At 39.2% G+C, this 24,386-nt stretch overlaps 1 protein-coding gene across 1 annotated transcript; it reads right to left on the reverse strand.

The window, feature by feature from the left end:
* Positions 1-1,450: 1,450 nt before the first annotated feature.
* APPBP2 (amyloid beta precursor protein binding protein 2) lies at positions 1,451-24,035 on the reverse strand. Its single transcript, XM_075771164.1, has 13 exons — positions 23,857-24,035; positions 13,752-13,840; positions 12,479-12,630; positions 11,808-11,931; positions 7,206-7,374; positions 6,369-6,458; positions 5,816-5,883; positions 5,627-5,732; positions 5,163-5,287; positions 4,902-4,987; positions 4,345-4,535; positions 3,746-3,911; positions 1,451-2,896 (listed from the first exon to the last, which is right to left on the reverse strand). Exons 1-13 carry the CDS (start codon positions 23,995-23,997, stop codon positions 2,643-2,645), a joined length of 1,761 nt encoding a protein of 586 aa, XP_075627279.1. The 5' UTR covers positions 23,998-24,035; the 3' UTR covers positions 1,451-2,642.
* Positions 24,036-24,386: the final 351 nt, after the last annotated feature.

A 24,386-nucleotide genomic window follows, 5' to 3' on the forward strand; every position in this document is an offset into this window, starting at 1 on the left:
GTGCACCAAAGCATGCAACGTGTGGGTGAAGTAGCTTTAGGAAAGAAAGTACATCCACCCAGGAAGATCTGAGACTAAAGCTACCCATTAAACACACTGAACTAGTGCATTTGGTTATCAGACAGAAGCACAACACCTCCCTAACCTGCCGCACGCTGGAAACTCTCCTCCTGGTTGCCATAACTCGAAGGCAAACCATGAAACACATCCACAAACCAGAGCTGCAGTAACAGCAGCAGTTCACGTAGACCAGTTGTGCTGCTACCAGTCCAATAACGCTCCTCAGCCCAATCCAACCTGTGAGATCTTCGATATTCCTTAGCCAAAAGCAGGAAACTGAGACCCAAGACTGGAAACCCCGAGCAAAGAAAGGGTCTCCAGACAGTGACAGTGTAAGTCCATGTACCCAGTCTGCAGCCTTTAAATCCTTCGGCAGTACAGAAGTCACACAGCTTCTTTAGGACAACGGTAAGCACACCTTCCCTGCCCAAGTCCTGACTAGCATTACATACTTCATTTAATTTTAAGTAGTTTTAATAGGACTAAAGAAATTGCTAAGAACTTTATAATTCACCAGTGCCCTACTGTATGGGCAGTCAGAGATAAAAATGTTTTGCCTTGTAGATAGCTGAATTTATTTCTAGTACCTAAAGCAGTCATAAACAAAAATTGCTGTAAGTAAATTGGATTTTAAATCCCGGCATAATTTTAAGTTGGATCTTCATCGAACAGCCATTGAAGATATATTGCAGTCTAAGTCTTAATACCACAGGGGGTTTTTATGCAAATACTTCTTTTCACATCAGTGAAGATATTCCAAGTATGCAATCATTAAATGTGCAATTACATAACTGCATTTTAAAGTTGGTATTATTCAGCCTTTCCCACAAAAATATACTTGAAGGCACCAGTATATGAACTATTGGCCTGTAAAATTTCAGTTCTTAAGAGCCACGAAGCTCAAAGTTGTGTCTGAAATTTCTATTCCTTCTCTGCACTCTTTCTTGAGGACCAACAAGCAGCTTTCCTGTCCCAACCTCCACAAATTAAAAACCAGACCCCAAACAAAATATCCAGCCCGAGTCCTGCAGGAACCGAGCGTGGAGGGACCTTCACAGCACAGTTAAACCCCTGAAAATAAGGGGGCAAGAGAGAAAACCCAAACCAGACAGAATCCTAACTCCAGGGGCACCGCTTGTGCCACTAAGAACTGAGGTAACAGCAGTGAGTTGTTTCTAGTTTGCTATGTTACACAGACTTTCAAATGAGTACTACCTCAATATTAAAAAAAAGAACAAAACCCACCCCAAAACCAACACCCAAACCAAAAAAAAACCACACAACCAAGCAGCCCCAACAGAAGAAAAATTAAGACAAGCTAGTGAGATAGGCATTATTACAGGATCTTTACAGCTGACTTCTGCTTTTTAAATTAATATAAAGGAATCAGTTTCTGGTTGTACTATTGTTTAATGTAGAAATGAAGCATCACAAAAAAGACCTGTTGTGCTTTTTGGCATTTTGCGCTGACCCCTGCAAACTGTACAATAAGTTGTGTTCTCCAGAAACAGAAAATGAACTGGATTGTAATACAAAACTATTAACTGGTATAAACAAGTTACTGCCTCAATTATTAGAGTAAGCCCATTCAAAAAGGAAAAAAAAAAAAAAAAAGATGGCTGCAGCAAATAGTTAAGCATTTCTAGTTTTTGCCTGTGGCATTGACATTAATATTTGTATAAGCTTACTAGCTAAAGACATGCCATCGCAACTGCTAAAGAACGTTCACTTCCTAGTTTTGTATCTATTACATGAATATAATTTTGCACTGATCATACATCTAAATGAAATAATCCTACTGTAAAAGTGAATGCAGGGGCAGAAATATTAAATTAAAGCCACTGGTCCAAAAACTGTTTCTAGCAGGCTGGTCCACTTTTGATTTTCCTGGTCCTGTTCAGAAGATTAGCACTCTTGGTTGGTACCAAAAAAATCTACGATTGCTGGTCTACTGGATCTTCTATCGCTTACAGATGAACACTGGTCCAGTTCAGGATATTAAAAACAACATACGGTGGTTACTCGCTTAACAACCTATTGTGGTTCACGAGGAGTATGTTGCTCTCCAGAGTGGTTCTTTGCCACTTTTCTTCATAAGGCAGCAGCCAAGGCTAGGGCCTTCTCCCTTTTCTTGGTATTTAGGATTAACTTTGCTACAATGCATACAGCAGAAAGGCCTTTCTCATATAACTTCTTATAGTACAGCATTTATTCTTTCTATACATCAGAAGAAAACTCTTGATGAAACCTTCCGTTCATAATAAGAATGCAACTCTTTTGAACTCAAACAGTTTTATTTAATGTTTTCTTGCAGACTTTCTGCAAAGTAGCTTCTTTTGAGAGGAGAAAGAAGGGGTTTTCAGGAATACCACGTTAAAAATGTGAGCCGAACTAAACATGCCATACACATGCTGATAAGAATTTAACACACATTCATCCGTATGGGCACTCTTCAGTAGACTGGACCAGTGTTTCAATGCAAATTCCAGCCCCCAGAGAACTACATGGTTTAGATTTCACAGTATGACTTTTCCCCCTGTAACCTGGGGGAAAAAACCTTAACTGGTTAATTGACCAAGTTCTTAGCTACTCTGTCCATCAATGTTCTGAGACATCAGAAAAGACTGGACCACTTCTTCAGTGGACTGAGGGCTGGTGCTTACGTCCTCCAGAGCATCTGTAACGGAGAACTGCCGATCCCGCAACCGGTTCCAATTGGCCAAAATATTGTGGTATTCAAAAACCTTCTCGTAATTGCCAATGGAATTGTACAGTTTAATGAGACCTCTGTAATCATATTCAAGTCCACTGTATCCTTCACCAAAAAGCTTTTTTCCTAAAGAAATCCAAAAGAAAACAAAATTAGAAAGGTAATCCACCCATATGCTGCATCTTATTTCACACATAAGTTTTACCAACAACACGGACCTGTTTGTTACGGCAAATCAAGAACACAAGCAACATGCAAGCTTCCTGGCTGATGGTTTGATTCTACCTACCTGTTCCTTTAAGGGTATTGTAACTTGTCCTCAGGGGCTCTACTATCTGATCATTAATTGCGCCATAGCTCTACGTGCATAAAAATCTACCAGTCATAAAGAAGGCAGTCATTTTGTGTCTCAATTTCACCCAAACTCAATTTAAACACAGTGAAGCTGTTTTTCAGTTTTCTACCTTAAAACCACAAATTTTTTATAACACACTGTACATGACAACTGCATGACGTAAGAGCGTCTGTCTCAAAATTGAGCTGCAGCATGTCCCAAAGATGCCTTTGATTTGGAATTGTAAGTTCACTGCAAATGATAACAGGCAAGAAAAATATTTAATGAAAGTATAGTTAGGCTGACAGGCACAATAGTTTTCCATTTCTTTCAAAATTTAACTACATTCTGCCCTTAAGTTCTGTAGCCTAAAGACTAACACCCAAGCTTTTAATTAATCAGTTTCCAGATGCTTCCAAGAGTGACATCTGATGGAGCACTGAAAATGATACAGTTCCAGAACTCAGCCCCTGGGAAAACATTTAAAAACCCCAAACAATATTATATTTAGATTAAAAACACATACAACAAACATCTTGCATTTCATTAAGTTCTTTACTAAAAACTTTAATATGCTTTTTACTGTTGTTTCCTGTAGTATTAGATCTGCTATAAAGCCACATGTTGTAAGAATCACCTACCAATTGCTATGGATCTCAGATAAAGCTTTTCAGCATTTTCATACTGATTCATATCGTAGTTATAGAGAGAAGCTAGATGACCCACTGACAGGGCAACTTCATAATCTTCTTGACCCAGAAGCTGCTCCTTGATCTGAATTGCCTTGATGTGCATTTCTTCTGCTTCCTGTGAGGATCAAATTCACACAGGTCAGTCAGACACCACTCGCCATGCCGTAAAGAGAGGGAAAAGAAAAGGTTTAAAGAAATGTAACAATGTCGTGGCTAAACAGTCTGTAGTATTTCATAAAAGGCAAAAAAAGTAAGAAAGTCAAAACCAAATCAAGTTCTCCAAAGTCTTAGTTAAGCGTATCAGCAAACAGTATCACTTTTTCTGTGGGCAAAATTTGCTGTCACCCTGTCTCTGAAGGCTTCCTGCACCTTCATGGATTATTTTTGCACAAAGCTTTGGAGAGATGAATTATAAAGTACAAGTTTTCAATCATAAAGCTACCAACTGAGGTTATGAATTGTGGACATAGAAAATCATCATTTCTTGTGACAGATTTACAGATGCCTTGCACATTTTAAGGCAAGACTTTACATCAATATAATCTCACCTTAAACTTTCTCATGGACTGATACAGTCTTCCAAGGTTGCCATAGTGTTTTGCTGTTTGTACATTAAACTCCCCGAAGGCTTTTTTAGCTAACTGGAGTGAGGATAGATGTAAGTCGTGAGCTTCCTGAAGTAACCTCTGCTCAGTTTCCTTGTTGTGACAGTCTATTGCAATCTCCTCCAGGATAAGTGCTGAGTATAGGAGAAAAAAACAACGTTACTGTGTTCCAGAGAGATGTTAACTGTGGGTAGCAGAAAGCCATCTGCCAAGATGTCTAAACAGTTTGTAATAAACACAAATCCTGATTTCAAATGGGTATGACAGATATCAAGCCCCCAACATATATTTGTATATTCTGTATTTTTACTTCCTCCTCCTCCAAGTTCTCCAGCTAAGTTTTAAAAGAAGTTTTTTTGTATTTTGTATTTTACAAGCATGTTGACAGAGAACACTGAGTGACCTCCGTTGGAAAAAGACAACTCAAGTTACATCACCTGTTAGGGAACAGGACAAATGTATCTCAATGACTGATCTCAAACTGCAGTTAAGGGCTCTACCTTTAACTCTCTTTGAAGACGCCAAGAGAAGATGGTCTTCTGGGAGAATATGAGTTATAATGCCAATAGCACGTTCTGCATGGAATCTGAAAGAGTTAAAAAATTCAAGATAAATATATTTAAGTTAGCAGTTGACTGATAAATTATCACAAACAAGAAAAAGATGCATTTAAATTCTAATTGGAAAGTCTGCATCATTTAAGAAGATTTTTCTCCGAGAGTATTAAATTTGCTGCCAGTACCTCAAACAATTGTACTCACAATGCATTGTCGAATTTTCCCGAGCTGTACTGGTGAACATATGAAGAGTAAGCCAAGTCTTCATGAGCTGTAGCTACATGTATGTTTTTACCTCCAAATACTGACTGCCGGATATCAAGAGCTGTCTGAAAGAGTTCCAAGAATACAGTTTCATCGATTAATGCAGAAAAAACCCAAATGAATCTTCTTCATTGTTAAAAAGGCAGGGGGCGGAGGTCTACTGGCTCTGAAATTCTGTAGGCCTATACCTACATACTTGAAGCGGTAAATATATAAAAACCACTTCAGAGTCAGGGGAAAACAAGAAAGCAAAACCCCATAGTTGGGGGTGGTTGTTTTGTTTTTTAAAGAACAAGCATTGCCATAATTAAATCAACTATCTCTACGAATTAACTGGCTGAGTTTCAGTAGAAACATTTGAGAGATTATGAAGTTGAAGTCAGACATTTAGTGCTGCCGCATACCTGATAGATGGCAACAGATTGGCATATATTGTCTACGTTGAGCAGGTAAAATCCATAGTCTAGTAGAGTATCAGAATATTTGGGATGCTTGGCTCCAAAATGCTCCCTGTAGAGATATACTTATATTATAAATTGAGGCAAGTTGAGCATAATTTTAAAAGGGGTTTTTTTTTTTTGAATGCTACTTACCGGGCAAGGTATACTGCATGTTTTATCAGCTGTTCAGCCTTCTTAAATTCACGTTTTACAACACAAGCCTAAACAGGTTGAAATGAAGCATATGAAAAGGTGTATACTCAGAACTCATCTCCTCCAGGTACTGGCCCAACTGCTAACCGCGATTGTTAATTTCAAAATACCAACATGGTTACTAAAGGACTTTTCAGTTATTTAAGAAAAGGTTCGCTGATAAATTAATAAACTTCTATTTTGTTCTGCCACAAAGGCCGAACTAAAGGGCTAGTACTGTACCTCGCCTAGAACAAACATGGCCTTTTTATGGAATACTCTTGGGGTAACTGTCATGGTGTTCATTAGAACAGCTGCAACTCAGTTTCAGAAAGAAGGAAAACCACCAAAACCCCTACAGGTCTGGGACTGAGGCAGACCAACTAAGCATGAACAAGCTGCAAGGCTCACAAAAAGAACCTGGTTAGCCAAGTATTCCAGAGGTAGTCCCTATCCTCACCCATTCTTGGAGGTAATTTAGTTGCAAAAGAAACGTGGAAGATTTTAAATTCACCTTTGAAGCCTGTCGTAAAACATCCACTACTACTTTTACAGGCAGGCCCACCGTGATCTCCTTCATAGCTTCTATACACCATTTATAAGCCTGTTGAACAGAGAGGTACCAACATAATGAAGCTGGAACTTTACTACATTGCAACATTAAGAAAAACGTTACTTGACTCTGAAAAATAAACTGGTGATTTACATCACAAAATCTTAAAAATTCTATTTAATTGCTTATCCGTAATGAAACTTGTTCAGCTATGTCTTAAAAGACAGACTTAAAAAGCACTCTTAAGGTTAATACTGAATGCGTAAGTATTTTATACAAGTCTAAGGTATGTACTATTACTATGACTTTTACAGACAAAAAAGGGTATTTTATAATCTTAAAGTAATCCTCACAACTCCTATTGTGTAGAACAGCTTCTTGGTCAGTGTACTTCAGCGCTAAAGGAAAACCACAGTTTTAACAGCGGTTACATTTAAGTTGCAGGTTTTTATAAAACAGGTGCAAAGAATTGTTACCTATGTTCTGCTATTCATTTTTACCTATTAAAATAAGCTTTTTAGAATACTTCATTTACAGATAGGTAGTACGTATTGCATATCTATCACAGAGTATTTCTTAATGTTGGTCAAAGTACTAAAGAGCTTGTAGCCTAACTCAGAACAATACACAGAAAGAAAAACTGATAAATCAAGTATTCTTCTGTACTGTCACACAGGTACCAAAAGAGATCAGGAACTCGAGCTAGAAAGATAACGTGAATAATGAGCCAGTCATGGAACATCCTCGCAGGTTTCATACCCAGTTTCCTGAAAAACACAAAGCAAAAATCCCACTCACCTCATCATAGTGGCTCTTGGCAAAGAGCAGTGCGCACAGCTCCCCATAGAGCGCTGCTTTGTTTGCTTGCTGACCGTGTTTTGCAAGTTTGTCCATGTAAGACTGAGCGAGTTTGAACGTTTCTTCTCCCAAGTGATATTTACAGTTCCCGTTTCGAACATGCAGCAACCTTTGGAAGATGTAAAGAGATCTGCTAAATGGTGTCTGAATAAACCCTTTCAATATACAGCAGTACCGTGGGTCTGCAGTTTGGCATTATACTACAATAGAACTGGACTGTCATCCCAACAAAACTGCATTGTCTGAATTGAGTAACACAGAAGAACTATTTACAGAATATTGTTTCAGTACACTACGCTTTGTCTCTTGCATGGCAAGAGCTTTTACTGTTAGAGATGTCAAATGATTTTACATATTGATGCAGTTTTACATATCCAATGCTTGAACCATTTTGGTGTGGTGGCTTTGTTTTTTTTCATAAAATCCATTCTCCTCTTGACAAAATTTCATTTCCAAACCTCTGTAATATACAGTATTAAATCCCTTCTACTTCCTTTCCAAAGCATGATAAACTGCAACAGACACTGAATAAGCACAGACATAGCTAGTTTTCACGCATCGTTGCCCTTTTCCCTCAAAGCTTACGTAGCACGGTGCTTCAGAAGTGGCACTTCTTGTTTTGGGGGGTGTCTTCACAAGAAATTCAATCACATCCTTTTGACATGATATCCAGCACTGATGTAACACCACCAGAAACGACGACTTTGTCAGCCCAGTTGGCAACAACTCTACAGCCCCTCTCCCCCCACCTTGCTCCTCTCCTAACTCGCTGCCCTTCCATCTGAAGGATTAACAGAAGCTTCACAAAACGACAGCCAGAGGCAGACAATAAACCACAGCACTATTGAAACATACTCTTGTTCCTCTAGAGAAGTAACAAATTTCAGCTTCTGGCATCTATTTAAAACAAAAGTAAAGAAGATTTTTTCTAAGTGTAAACTGATGCTTATTTACTTTAAAGAGATACATTTAGAAATGTGTGCATTATCATATTCCAAGCCTAAAGGGCAGAATTGTATCCCTACCCATTGCAGGCTAAGAAGAGACAGCTGTTCCGTCTCTATTGCCAATGCCAGCCATTTAGCACACATGAAATTTTGGTAAATTAACCTCCACTGCCCCTCCTGGAAATCTGTTATTAGACAATGAGTAACAGGGATTGAAAACCATCAGGCAAGCCTCTGCAAATCAGGAAGAGAAATGCACAACATGAAGCAAAGCAAAATGTAATGCTGTATTGCAAAGAGGCTAAAACTCTGAAAACATGAGCTAATGTACAGGTACAGCATTTTCTATCTTTTATGATATGTTTTGACAGCTCTTCCAATAAACTGTTAAGGGGGGAGAAAAGAACAGTGAGGGTTTGATCAAATGTTTCTCTTCTCTAAGCCTGTTTTGTGTTACCCTTTACCCTGAGTAGAGATTCCTAAGTTGCTGTAGCCATGCCTCCCCACCATGGCAAAGAAACACATCTGAGCTGGCCCTGCAAAGTCAGCCGCCTCCTCTACTTTCCTATTGAAATGTATCATTAAACTCAAACGCTAAAGGAAATAAAGTTCACATTTTCACAAGAGAGTGGCTGGTAAGCGCACAGCAGATGTGTATTAGCCACGCAAAGAGAAGATCAAAAGAAAAAGACTTCAAAATAAACCCAAAACCCTGAAACAAGCTATGTAAACAGCCCCGAGCTTTCCAATGAGAAACACAGCAACATGGCTCAAAAACAGAAAGAAAAAAGCAACGACCACATTTTTCCTTAAATAAGATCCAAGAACTAAATATGATGTAGAAGTGCATTGTCTTCTTCGTCACAGGCAGCAGAAAACTATCTAACATTCAACCACGAGACAGGAATTTTAAAGAAACTAGAGAGAAAAACAAAGCCATTACAGCTTCCTGAAGAGGGAAACTATTTTGCCTACACCATTCACTTGGGAGCTGCTCTGCAACATCAAAACTACGAAGCCCAAATCCCATGTAATGGTATAAGTCAGTAGGGATAGTTCTGCAATTTAGATAAGTGCCTGCGAAAGATAACATCCAGTATCTGGATGCTTCAGTGATAGTGTCTAAAAAAAACCCAAATTGACCAAAACCCAAGCTAAACCTAACCCAATCCTCTAGGATAAATGGCGTTTACGTGATCCAGTTTTGAGTAACAAAAAATCCTTTATTAAGCCAAAGGAATTTTAGAAGATAAAGTCAAGAGGCAGAATAAATGCCTTAGGACATTTATGCTAATAGCTATGAATCTTCTTTGATGTCTGCAGTAACAGCTTTGGGGGAATAACTTGCCCCCCACTCAAATAAAATCATTCTCTAACAGCATACAAACATTGTGTTTACTATGTTACACAGCAGCTTAGGAAGTATAAAAACATCAGGAAAAAAATACCGAAGAATCAGCAAAATGTGAAACAGTGAAATGGGAGAACCATGTATTTGTAGTATGTGTTTGTGCCTTATTGTCTAACATATCATGAGAACAGCAAACCAAAAGGAGCATACCACATGTAAGAAAGTAGTATACAACCTTGTCGAAATTTCATATCTTCAAATTTTCTCAAGTTTCTCCATGTAATTTACTACTGCTAGTACAAAGAACATCAAATTATGTCTAAATAACACAAAACTAATTCTTTTAAACTGTATACTACTAATAATGCAATGTATTAAACTCCCAGAGGTTAGACTTTCTAGCTTTTAGAATAAGAGCAGCCACTTTTTTTTTTTGAGTGCCATATTTTCAAAAGCTGGACTTGAATTTTGTTCTCTTAAAACTCCACCCAACTCCAGTGCAAGCACAGCAGTAAGAACAAGATATTCTACAGTAGGGATTAATGGTAACAACAAAAAGGTTATCTTCCTGCCTCATGACTTCAAATCTGCATATAATTACTGCTCTCCCCCACAAAAAGGATTTTAGGTTTTACATACTGAGCACTTCTGAAAGCGTTTCAAATTCTTTCTGTTTGACACATTTCCAAACAAGCTATGCTGCTATTTGATTGTTTGGGAGATGCCTGACCACAAAGCAGTGTCTCCTCATTCACAGTGCTGCCCAGAGGGACTCAATATTACGTGCAGGCCATCAGCATTCATTGCAAGAACAACGACTGTCTCTACCCAAACAGAATTAACACCTCCAGTTCAGAAGAGTTCATTGTAACCTAGGATGTTTTTTCTAGCACAAAATGAAAATCTTTCCACAGCCGTGTGGGCTGCATGCTGTTGTCCAACAGAGTTACCTTTTTCCCTTTCTTTACCATCTTTTCTTCTACTTGGAGAAGGGGAGGAAGTTTATTTTTAAATCAACTTCTCCAGGTTGCCAAACAGCCTGATAAAACTAGGAAACATTTTTTAGATTAATTAGGAGGCAAAGGACCAAGTACTGACAGTGGTACTATACGATTCCCCAGTCCTAAGAAGGTGTGTATGTGTGCCCAGGCTTCTCCTGGCATCACCTTACTTCGGGAATGAAAGCCCACAGCAGCTGGCAGGGCAGAACAAGGCAGAGCAGCCACCATTGCCATGGCCCTCTGGTTGGCACATAAAATAAGCCGCTACTGGCAAAGCCTATTTACTCTTCATATTTGTCCAACCATAAACAAGATGCAGGGTTTTTTTGGAGCAGTTTTCCAATACAAGTTTTGCCCTATATTCAGATAAATACAGTACATGCTTTGTTGTTCATTACAGCAGCTAAAAAAAATTAATCCTGCATTAACTATGCTCACTAGCACACAGGTATTCAAGTGCATACCTGTAGCACACAAAAGAGGTCAGTCGCGGTGTTACCAACAAAAACATCCTGGCTACTTACTGCAGACTGCGTCAGTATACCACACATCTAGATACACAGACTAAGAGCGGGGCAGCTAAACGCTAAAGTGATAATCTTCGATGCTTCTGTGAATGGAACGTGAACCTCAACAGACTGCACTACAGGCCTTGAGAAACAAGACAGGTACAAAACCCAAATGTCTCCTAGAAGCAAAAATTCTTTTTCTAATGTTTAAGCTGTGGCTGAAGGTGTCCACAGGAATTGGACATCTGAACATTTACCTAATCACATAGTTAAGTAGCTCAGCATGCAGGAAGGGAACTCACTGGATCTGGAATCAGGAAAGATATGTTTTCCTTTTATTTCTGGTCATCTGTGTTTACATAATTTGTGTTTGGATTTGGTAAATTCCTGTAGTAAATATAACTTCAGCAAACACCAACACGTAACATTCCTCCATGTGCAAAAACACTTTAAAAAACCACGGTGCCGAACCACTCTCACTGCCCAGCACCTGCTACCTATCAGGTATGACATAGAAAAGGCAAAACCTGGGTTTTTTTCCATTGAACTGTGCTGCCAGTTTGCAAGGGATCAGTGTAAAACAAGCACCTTCCGATTGTCAGCTCTAGCCAGGAAGGTATTATAGTGCAGCAGAATACTAAAGGGACCATCTAAGCTTGATGGCTCCGAGGCAGTTGCTAACATATTAATGCGTATTTCACAGTAAGACATATAGGAATGAAAGGTGAGCTCACCTTACACAACATTCTACAGCACGAAACCAATGAAGGATTTCATCATGAAGGGTGCATAACTGAAGGCAGGAAAGAAATACCTTCTCAGCATCACTGTACCAGCCTGCATCTGAGAGGAACCCCCCTGGAAAAAAAATCAAGAACAAACAGAAATTTGAACAAACCAACCCTTTTTCTCCTAAAAAGGTGTTTTGCTAAGTCTTATAAGATGACCGCTTATTTCACAGAACTGCATACTACATATGAGAATCCTGTCAAGGTTAAACCCTCCAATCCTGAATTGAAGAGGATGAAATACAAGAGTAGAAGAATTCTCCTTCAGTTTAGGATGACTTTTTGATATTATAAAGTTTTCCTACAGTTTTCTGTCAAGAAATACTTACCAACACTAAATTTATGCAAAGTCTTAACATTAAACATCACATCTGCAAACAAATTTTAAATCTAAAACATTTGAAATAGCAAAAATAAGCCTATATATTCTTAGATATTAAAAACCAATATATTTTTCTTAAGACATCAAGTAGTTTTCTAAAAATTACATTCCAAAACACACGCATGTTCTTTAAAAAGAAATCACAGACATTAACATGAAAAAATTAGCATTAGCTTAACTAAAGCTTGCATGAAGAAGACTATCATACTTTAAACAGCCTATCATCACCAGTTACCTAAAACAAAACCAATCTGGATTGCTTTTTCTTTTACAGCAGAATCTGATTCTGCTATGTAGGAGCACCGTCTACTGAAAGAATAGGCCAGTACAGAAGCAACTTTTACTCCATGGTCCATCAAAGCCTGAAAACAGTGATGAAGCAGATGTCTGAAACAAAAGAAAACAGAATTTGATTACACATGAAGTTTTTAAAACACTGCAGTCAGTTGGCTCTTCAGTGCCATGAATTCAAAAGAGTAGTGATTCAGAAAAATAACTCCAACCCTCTCTCAAACCAAACCCAGATGAATACAAGCGTAATTGTCAATCTCAAGGCTAATGGATTACAGTTGTTGGATTATCCAACAAATAAAGTGAGTGTACACAAAGTTCTTTACAAGGACACCCTCCAGTGTAAGCAAAACACAAGCTACCCAACACAGTATTAAAACTGGAAAACAACATTTTCAGCTAAAACTTAGAGAGGGAGGAAGCCTCAAATCCACCCTTACCCCACAACTCCCACAGAAATTGCAGATAAATGAGCAGTGAGGAACCATTAGCACCACACACATGCAAACAATGGGAGGGAGGGATGTCTGAAGACTCAAAGCTTATTCTGGTTACAAAGCATGTGATCTAAAAAAGTCAGGTTCTGAGCATAACACCACAAATTGGAATAGTTATGACAGGAAAACTCTCGAAACTGGGGCAATCCTACCTATCAGCTTGATAACCCTTCACTTAGGTTTTGCTACAACAGCAAGAAACAGGTATTTGAACTGCCACTGCTCTGGGACCGACTGGGCATTGATCAGTTGGAGTTTTTGCATCATTTGTTCTTCTTGTTTGTGCTTCCCCCTCCTTCTCTCTTTGTTGTTTTTCCTCTTTTTTAATGATTAAATTGTCTTTATGAAAGTCATGAGTTTTCATACTTTTACCCTTCCAATTCTCTCCCCCATCCCACTGGGTGGGTGAGCGAGCAGCTGCGTGGTGTTTAGCTGCCTACAGGGTTAAACCATGGCCTATCAATAACAAACACAGCACTTTGGGGACCAAGTACCACAGATGACTTGGTACATTTACACAGAAGTTCTGATTGTATCAAAAAATAAAGCAAAGAGAGAGACTTTGTAACTGAAAAGTTCATCTGTAAATCTAAGGAAATATTCTTATGGTTATTAGACAGGCTAGGAAGACCAAGAAAGTTAGAGATCTCTTCCAAATTCAAAACCTAGATCAAGAGGTGAGAGCTGAAACAGGAATTATCAATATATTAAGATACTTACCTTTTATCTAAAGCTCGTAGCACCTTGGCAAAAACTTCTAGTTCACAAAATTCACTACCCAGCTGGCATAAGCGGCCCTGTTGGTAAAGCTGAAAGAAAAATACAAATAAACTTTAGAACTTAAGACACAGTTCTTCTGGGAAATTAGCTTAATAGTAAAGATGACTTAGGATGAAATCTAGACTTCAAAGTATTGAAACACAGCAGACTAAATACTCCATTATCTCCACACATGAACACAACTTTAGCATGTGCACTCAGTTTTTAAACACTATGAGAGCTCCATAGGTGGTTTCAAGCTGTTTTTATCTACAAATGTATTTTCAATTACTTACTATGTCCACCTGCATCATAAAACACCTAAGCTAAAAAGCCAAGACAAAAAAAACCTCCTGAAGTTAGCAAAAAATACAATTAGTAGCCTGATACTAAATGCTTTGAAAACATTTTTTAAATGACACAGAATCTAGCATACACCAGTGCAAATAGATTTTATATTATATATAAATATATATAAACAACCCCCAAACCCACAAGTTTTGCAAGGGGTGACTCACTAGTATCCCGAGCTAAAGACAGGCATGAGCCTTGACCCCATTAATACCTGAGCTTACACAAATAACTCCTGCATGACTAAATGGCAAGTGCACAAAACCAGATTCCCTTGAGTTTTATCAAAAGCAATGGCTAGTTTTAGGTCCAAACTGATTTGTGTCTGCAGATAAGCAAATAAGTCAGTTGACTTGCTCATAAAAAACAAACCATGGAGACACTTCTTTATGCAATGCATAGTTAAGTTGCAGAGCTTTCTGCCACATTATGCTATAAATGCTAAGAATTTACGTAGGTACAAAAGCGACTGCACAAATATATGGCAGAAAAATCTACCGCGGGCTATTAATTCCTGGTATCTTGAAGCCCCTGAACCACAAATGAGTGAAAGCAGGGTCTGTAACCCAAGCAAGCATCACTACACACTTGCCATAGTCCTATGTACCATCACCAGCCTCCGCTAGAGGCGCAGCACTGGATCACACAGGACTGTTGCAGTACAACCATTTGTTATTTTAGGTGTTCTAGAAAAAGCACACACACTTTATTAAAAAAAAAGAAGAGAAATCTTTTCATGAGGCAGTAATTCCACGTGGAAACAGGGAGAAACCAGGAGCTCACGTCTCTCGGGCACTTCTCTCTAGAAGCTGCATCTTTCACCACAGGTCATCCAAGTCCCATTTTTCTTCTTTTGTGGTATCTGCACTATGTGATGATCAGAAAACTACTGTTTATCCGTAGACACAAACCACTTGAGTTTCATGCCATCACGAGCACACAGGTGAAGCACTGCTACGTCACACTCTTAAGACTTATTCAGAAAACCCTAATTTTTAGTCCATATGTTAAGACATTCAAACACACACTACCCAAGATGGCTATATCCATACCTACTGCAAGGCCCTCTGTGCTATCTAAGCAGATTTTACAGCTATGAGGAACTGTGACATGAGTGCAGCTACCCTTAAGATGTATGCAAAAGTAAGACCAAGAGAACACATTAGAGATGCTCAACTGCAAACATAGATTTAATGAAAATGTTAATATTCCTCTCAGTTTTTATAATTCCTGAAAAAAACCCCTTTATTGATAAGCATCTTGTGACTGGTTTACCTTTTTTCTCCACAAACACTGGAAGCACATTAATTAATATTCAAAACATAGCACGCAAGAACATCTCTGAGCCAAAAATTTAGTTTTAGTCAACTCTTCTTATAAAAGCATGACACCGATTCCACAGCACGACGAGTTTGTTATTTTAACAACAGAACCAAAAAAAAACTTCAAAAATACTTTGACCTAATAACGTCAATTGCCAGAAATGAATGTTTTCCTTTTAGTCATCTATTTCACTGGGGGAGGGGGGAAAAAAAAAAAAAAGAAGAAAAGGAAGTCTTTCAAAAAACAAGTTTGCATGCAAAGTTACTCCTCAGATAAAACAGTGCAGTGTCCCTGTACTTCAAAGGGATCAGAGTTTCTTCTGAAGCTATATTCTCTCTGGCAGTGAAAGAACATCCAGTCTGGTGTATTTAAAAACTGCAGTCATGGTTAAGTGTTCTCATTTTCTTCAACACAGCTGTCTAACGCTACCTGTTCTAGAAAATCTAAACCTTATTTTCCACAATTAAAAAAAACCCAAAAACCACTGAATCTTGCCTAGTATTCCATGCCCAAAACTGAAGGTGGATATCTTATTAATAATTGATAGATCATTTCCAGAAGAAACTAAGACACATACCCAAGCTATTGTACCATTATTTAAGACAATCAAAAGTACTATTGCATGTTCAACATTTAGGCTTTCAATCAAACATGTTATCATTTCTCCTTATCACCTTTCAGTGTTAATTACAAGTTCCAGAGATTATTCTGATACTAGTTTACCAAATACTAACTGTAGTAAGACTGTAAGAAGAATAATTTATGAAGTTACACGAACACATGTTGTAACATGCCCACTGTTACATGCGATTCTTAAATTCCTACTGAATAAGCGCCCTGGTTGGGAGGGAGAGAGAGGGAAGGTCCCAAACTACATCCTCAATTTTGATAAGTAAGTTGTTTCAGGTGCACGTGAAGTTTGGCTTATGGCCCAAAGGTCCAAGCCTGCTATCTGCACATCTTTCATTCCAATTCAAAGGTAAACACTTGCACCATTTTGGCATGCAAAAAACCCAACCTATTTTCACTGGTATAACCAGAAATACAGTATCCTTGACACATTTACCACACTATTCACCCCTTCCCTCGACACACTGGCAAACATCTTTAAGGAACTAACTCAGCTTGAAGTCTCTTGAAACTGTTGTTGCTGTTACAGCAATATTTTCAAACAAAATTTGACATGGAAATAGTGGTTATACGTCAAACTGTGAAGCAATTCCAGGAGATTCAGTAACGCTCATTTGTTCATTGAGAAGCAGTTGCAAGCACTGAAGAAATGGTTCTCTTGTTAAAGCTCCAGAGACAAAATTCCTGACCACAAGCCTTGCTACATAACACAAAAAACCAAAACAAAATAGTGATTCAACAAAAACATGCCCTGACAAGAATGGCAGAGGTTTGGACTTCTGAAAAACTATTCTTTTCTTAAGAAAGAAATGTCTTTTAGACACAAACTTAACCTATTTGAAGCTTATTAGAGATTCATTTTTCTTTAACTACAGAAAAAAATAATAAAAGCCTACAATGTGACTTCCAACTTCATCAGCTCACACTGACACATTAGTTCTGGCACTGAAGACAGGAAACAAGATACAAGTTTAATATATAGGCACATTATTACACCATGCACAATCAACCTGTTTTGCATAGCTGTGAGAAAAATCACCGTGATCCTCCTTCAAGATCTAAGGCTTAATATTTAACTCCTAACACATCAAAAGCTGCACAGAGCTGTGTCCCCAATTAAACATATTAATAACATTAACTTGTAACTTATCTATTATTGTATCATGCACATGTAATTCTATCAAAATTTTGTCAGATTTCTCTCTCTGGATAGATTAAGCTGAGGTCTAATTGCTTCCTAGCAAACCCCTGAAAATAAAGACAAAGATATGTTAAACTGCTAGCAAAAGCAAAGCCGTAGCACAAAAGAAAAAGCTATACAATATTTCTATCACCAGCATTCTGGGCCATTTCACTGTGTACAAGCACAAGAGAAAAAAAATTGTTCTAAACCTAATGAAAAAATAATAAAAAAAAAAGATCATTTTTTTAAAGCAGCTGGAGATTAATTCTAACCAGTTGTAAAAGGACCCTCGAGAAGAGGAACTGTAGCATACGCAGTTTGAAAAATATGCTCCTATTGCTCCAGTTTGGAAGAGGACTGAAAAATTAATATGGATGTTTCAGTAAGAATTAAAGATGGAAGGAATTCCAAGGAACTCCCCAGTATGGTTAGTAATGTCTAATAATGTAATGTGGAATATCATGCCAAATTTAGGAAGGACTGCACGCTTCAACAGACATCAGTATTTAGGAAAAAAGTTTGGCTGTAATCACAATCTTCCTTCCCTACTTAACAAGGAAGGAAAAAAGTTTCCTGAGAGTCAACAGTGCACTGAATCAATCTGTTGACAAATGACTCATTATAAACGGGGTGGGGGGGAAACAGCCTTAGAAAATAATCAGAAATTTAGGTAAATTCGATTCTTTTAAATCAATTTCAAAACCATCTACTAAACTTCTGGACAAGCACTAGTTCTATTGGATATTATTTAAGGCATAAAAAAAATAAGCAAACTTTGCAGCTCTTCTTTGAAAATATACTGTCAATTATGAGGCTGATCTTCATGAACCTCAATCAAATAAATAACCAAGAAAAAAACCCCAACTTTATTCAATAAGCCTAACTTCAGAGACAACTTTTAGAGCTTACTGCTTTCACACACCAGCACTTCTCCACATCTTCCCACTCACTCCTCTTTTGGTACCATATCAGCAAAGCTTTTTGTTTCACATCTACACAGAGTCCAGCGATAGGGATACAAAGCCTGAGCCTTACAGTCACACACACGTACGATTCTCCAGAGCAGTAAGGGGGGAAACCCAGTTTGTTTTGATGTTAAATCACTACAAAGAAAATTAAGTGGGAATAGGAATTACAGTTTCAGCAGGAGCTGAACATGTCTGTTCATAATGTGACCTCAGGATCTGAATTATGATTTCTAGTGTCTGAGACTCAACAACACGGATACTGAAAAAATAGGGAAGCTAGAGCATATTACGATTAGAAAACATGCTCCATAGTTAGAGGTTCAAAAAAAAAAAAAAACCCAAACAAAATACAAACTGAGTTAGAAGAATGGCAACCAAAGGCAAGAAGTTTCAAACCAGTACAGACATGACGAGGAAAGATGGTTCAGTTCTAGTTAAATTTAGACTACAGAAATAAGACGCATGTTAAAATAAAGAGTAATAATAATTGGAAAAAACCTCATGAAGTGATGATTCTCCTCCACTGTGAGGCTTTAATTTAAAAAGGAGGCGATACACAACTTAATTCAAGCAGCATTCGGTGAAGTCTGACTGCATGCGCCGCTCTGGAAGTCTAACCAGATGATCAAAATGGTAGTACGTGTGTGCATACATGCAGAAATCATAATCATTTCCCACATATACATTTAATTTCTGACTCCAAAAATACAGCAGCATGAATGTAAGTCTTTGTGAAGTCACACTGCTCGGTCACAGCAGAGGTTCTACGATACATGACCCATTTGCTCTGGGATTTTTTGCCTCTCATACACTGCTCATTTATAACCTTGTTTGTGCTCCTCTGGTCAGAAAACCTCAGAACTAAAGCAGTACAGCTACACTTCATTTCATGGGTAGTTTATCCTCTTCACTCTCAAATACCTGAGAGACTGAAGCCTTGGGACAAGTGAGTTTTATTCTAATCTTATAGAAATTATGTTTATTATCATTCTTCATCAGTAAAAACAGTCTCTACTGCAATGCAGAGAATGGACATTTATTACTTATTGTGAACAGTCAGCAAATTCTCGTTTATTATGATATCTCTCGTTAAATATGATACTGCAGCAACACTCATTAGAGAAGCTGGAGCTATCAGGATCTAAACTCAAACTCCAGTATTTTGATTCACATCAAGGTAGGAGCACTTCAGAAATTTTACCTACCACTTCAAAGAGAAAGCATGATTATAACCTTCTGGATTTTGTCTAAAAAATTTAATGCAAAACAAGTTAGTAGAGTGCAATTACTAAAGGTTACAGGTCTGCACTAAAACAAATTAATGTCATCTCCAGTTGTTCTTGTGGTTAATGATCTCATCAGAAAACATTCAAAGAACATTGGACCCAAATGATTTTCAAGAAAAACCCATGTAAAAAAAGAAAAAAAACCACACAATCCAGAAAGAGACCTTCCAAAAGGAAAATAAACATTGGGTGAAGCTCCTCATTAGCCAATACAAGTCCTAGATCAGCCTGCTAGTGCGTAACTGCAACAAATACCTATGATGGAGAATGCTAAAACTAATGAAGCGGTATCTCTTCAAAAGCACCATGAGAACCAAAGAAATGACACAATTATGCATAATAGAATATAAAGCTGAGGCACGGGGGAAAGAACTGAATTCTATGTAAGACACTGACTGAACAGTCATGGGACTAGATAGTTCAAGATTGTTTCTGCTGACAGAAACTAGATTCTTCGCATGAACTCCCTTCCTCAAAACACTATCCTCTCCCCAACAAACCACAAAAATATAATAATTTGATTTTTTTTTTTTTTTTTTAGGACTTACCATTTATTCCAGTTGTCACCTACTTTTTAATACGGAATTTTGGTATTTACAAATGCTGCCAGGCATGTCCTATTTGAACTGAGATGCAGCACATTTCTTTCTTTGGCTTCTAAAAGCTAGCCACCCTCTTTCTCCTCCCCTCCAAAAAAAACCCAAGAAAGAGAATCTAACTAGTTTTACTAGGAAACAACACAACCAGGATATACGTAAACCTGGCAAAGACACAAAGGAAACAAAATACGTTAACTGTGCAGATTTCCCCCCCCCCCCAGATGCAGGTGTTACAAGCAACAATACTAGTTATTAAACTCTTCAAAATACAGCCGTGATTAATAAGACATTTTAATATTTTTTTAGCACAAATGTAGACTTGAAAATTTCCAGGATATCTTTACCAGTATTCTGCTCTGTCTCTATTATTTTTCTAATAGTTGCAAGGAAAAGTCAAATGCCTTTTGAAAAACATTATAATAAAAAAATCCAGAAACACCTGGCTGGACCGGTACAGGTTTGTTGTTTTACTACAATCATGATTATTTGATACTGCCTTTTTAAGCTTTAGTTTAAGAATGCTACAGAAGGATAAATATGCTTAGTATTAGGAACCTGCCTGCTTCTGTCACCTTGCAGCAGAACCCATTTCTTACTGTCTCCACAACAAAGATCATTCTGCAACTGCCCCAGGTTTGATTCCTCATTGTAAACTGGGAATGCACAGGTTTATAAGGCATGTCCTACAAGTTAGCAGTTCTGGAATACGTAGAATTAAGAGTAATTGGATTTGTTCAGGAATGGGAAATGAAGGCAATATATTATGACAATAGAAACAATCACTGGATTATAGGGTACCTTGGGGACAAAAAACCAAAGACCAAGACACTCTGCTAGCCTTTTTGTTCCTTTTAAATAATAGCACATTGACTGTCTCCGCTGTGGTAACAGCGCTGTATCCTACCTAGGTCTTCTTAACCAAGCTGAACAGGTTGGCAAACTGTGCAAGATCGACAAATGTCAAGTTAAGCGTTCATACCAATGAATATGATAAAAATGTTCTGTATGGCCACAGCCAATTAACACCTGTGTACGCAAGTAAAATCTGGCTGATGCTACCCTTTATTTTTTTGCAAAATCAGTGGCAGTTTCTCCAATATCACAAACCATGACTAATGCCTGGATAACAAACCATTACTTACAAGGTATGAGAAAGACATTTTTATTCCTTTTAATAATCACAGAAAGAAAGCGATTACTTTTTTTTTTTTTAAGGTCTAAATGCAAGTATATTCATGCAAATCCTCAATTACACACCACTTTTCCTCAGCTGTATTTAAAGAATAAGTACTATTCCATAGGATACTAACAACTAACTGACACCCCTTCAACACAGCAGCAACCACCACAAAATCAGAACAAGAATTTAAGTCTTCTAGTTTGTCTTAAAGGCTGTTAGCAACTTTGGAAATTCTACTTCTGCTTTAAAGAACTTGATGGTCAGGATGTATTGAGCATAGCTCACCAACTTGAAACCGTGTTTAAGATCCACATGGTTTTGAAAATAACTCTATCCAGAGTCAAAACAGTAAAACAAGGACCATAAACAACATGAGAGGACTGTCCAAAGGTGTGATGCTGTCCTCATTCTAACCTAATTCAGCTCTGTTATTTGTATTGCTGTAGCCATCCAAATACAGAAAACAAGAACCAGTTATTAAGCGTTGTACAGGTGCCTAGAAAAATGCAAACACTGTTCCAGAAGATTTGTAATCTGGCTAGGCTTCAAGGCACTAATTGCAGGCAGACATGTCTGCATATAGAACACCATTTAGTAAGGACTGATGACTTCCTTTCAGTATCCGATCCAAGGTTTAGTTACATTTATGTATAAGATATAAAACCACCCCAAGTAGTGAAGGCGTGGAAGACTAGCCTACCATTGGCAGCAATGGCAAAACACTCACTGCACCATGTAGCTTAGTTTTATTTATTTTGTACATGGACATCTCATAGACGTGTATTGGTAAGAGGCACATAGGTGCACCTTACATATTTTAGATTGTCAAAGATTGTCCTGTTGTAAACCACAGAAATCATAGGAAACACAATGCAAATTACTATCATTAACAAGAGTTATACTGGCTAGTGATTTGTACAACAGAAACATTATTTTGAGGACAGGTACTTAGCAAGTTTATTATCATCTGCCCAACGAGACAACATACCAATGTACACAAGCAGAATAAACTGATTAGAATGTCTCTTTAGAAGTCATATCACTGGATTTTCTTTCATTATGGAACAACTCCATATGAATCTGATTCAACACAAACACTGAAGAGTGCTAATAAAAGGGTAAGAAGTCAACGATCTATTAAGCTCACCTACAGATGAGTTTTTAAACAATTTGGGAATAATAGATACTTGGATATTCCTATCACTAGAAGGAGTTTTTTGTTTTATGCTTTTAAAAGCCACCAAGTACCATCCTTTAATCTGAATACACATCTGGACTGGCGATACCAAGAAAGTTTGTCAGTGGTCATACTTACTAACAGTTAAAAACAAACTCAAAAATATTCTTCCACATTGTTAGTTCTGTACCTTTAGCCTTATCTGACAATTGCCCTATGTCAACCACATCATTATCTGTGAACATGCTCGTACGCGGTAGAAAGGGGTTTCCATACTTCTCAACATGCAAGACAGACAAGGAATAGCTAGTATACAGAAAACATACATCCTTGTTTCAACATGGTAAAAACAATTTCCCTGTCTCTAGATAAGAGCGGCCTTCCTTATAAATACTATTACTTTCTCTGTATGTGATGGGCCACTGCCCTTGGTTCATAAAGATTCATCTAAAGAATTACTTTATTTAGCACGTCCTAGATTTCTAGAAATTTACTAGCAGAGTAGGGTTATATCCCCCCCCTTTTTTTTTTTAAACACACATTGCTTCTCTCCTGAGGAATGCTCATTTCCAGCCATTCTTGTACATTGATGCAATGTCTATTTAATGGACAATCTCAGTGTACCTTTAGACGTTTTAGAGGCAGATGAATGAGAAACAGCCCTTTCATGAAAGAATGATTTCAGGCTAATAAACTGCATCATTAAACAAGTCTCAATTCTTTTCATCTAGTTCCTACCTGATCATTAAAGAAGGTACAAGAGCATAGCAAACTCTCCTCCTTCTACCACTGACATCACCTTCTCCAATACATTTAAAAAAAAAAAAAAAAAAAGAGAGGGAGGGGGTGGGAAAGGAAAAAATATATCCCAACGCAGACAGCTTGGTCTCACCCTGCCCCTACCCCTCCTCTGGCTCCAAAGGCGGGGAGACATCTTCCCCCGCCCCTGGGCCTCACCCCACGGGCCCCCAAGGGCAGGCCCCTTCTCCGCGTCCTCCACACGGGGTTCCCCCAGTCTCCCTCCCCGCGGACGCCGGGCCTTTCATGTGGGCCAGGGGCCTGCGGCTTCCTCTCCTCCACTCGTGGGCTCCGGGCCCTGCCCGAACCTCCCCCCGGAGCCTCCTCTCCTTCACCCGCAGCCCGGGCGGCCCCACACAGGCCCTCACTCCCCCAGCCCGTCCTTCCGGCCCTGCTCCGCACCGCCGCCGAGGCCCTGCGCCCCGTCACCCCCGAACCCTCCGAGGAGAGGCCTGGGGCAGCCTAGGAGCGGACCTTCCCTCCCTCCTCCTCCCCCGGCCCGCTTCTCCTTCCACCTCCCCCAGGCCCAGCCGGGCCCAGCCTCGCTCGGCTCCCCGCCGCCTCCCCGTACCTTGTAGTACACGTCGAACTGGATGTTCTCGGGCAGCGAGCGGATGTCCCGGCGCCGGGCCCGCCCGTAACTATCCACCACGGCCGAGATCGCCGTGTTATAGAGCGTCTCGGGCACCCACTCCAGCTCCACCGCCGCCATCTTGGGTGTGCGGAGCCGCCTTCCCCCCACCCACCTCCCCCCCCCGCCTGCTTGCCCGGCCCGCTCCACCTCCCGCGCCTCACGCCCCGGGGCTCCCGCCGCGCTGCTCGGGGAGAGAGAGGCAGCAGCGGCCGGAACGCGGAGGATGGGGGAGATGACAGAGAGAAGAAAGGAGGGAAGGGAGATCGAGGCATCCGTCTGCGCGGAGACAGGAGAAAACGAACATGGGGCAGAGGAAGAAGCCTAGGGCAGTGAGGAGCTGTGGAGCTGAGAGGAAATATGGGGAAGGAGGGTATGGGGGCAAGAGCAATTTCTGTTAGAAGAGAGAAGCGAGGTGATGTGGCAGGACCGTGGCCTGGCCTTCAGGTGACCACCCCTTGCCCAACACG

Source organism: Balearica regulorum, chromosome 19 (assembly GCF_011004875.1).
Source record: "Balearica regulorum gibbericeps isolate bBalReg1 chromosome 19, bBalReg1.pri, whole genome shotgun sequence".
In the NCBI taxonomy this organism is placed as follows: domain Eukaryota; kingdom Metazoa; phylum Chordata; class Aves; order Gruiformes; family Gruidae; genus Balearica; species Balearica regulorum.

Excerpts from the sequence above, each read along its gene's own strand:
- APPBP2 (XM_075771164.1), bottom strand. The coding sequence starts at position 23,997 with ATGGCGGCGGTGGAGCTGGAGTGGGTGCCCGAGACGCTCTATAACACG. Across the intron at positions 12,631-13,751 it reads CTACGAGCTTTAGATAAAAG|ACATCTGCTTCATCACTGTT; the intron begins GTAAGTATCTTA and ends CTTTTGTTTCAG. Across the intron at positions 4,988-5,162 it reads GGAAAATTCGACAATGCATT|ATTCCATGCAGAACGTGCTA; the intron begins GTGAGTACAATT and ends TAACTCTTTCAG.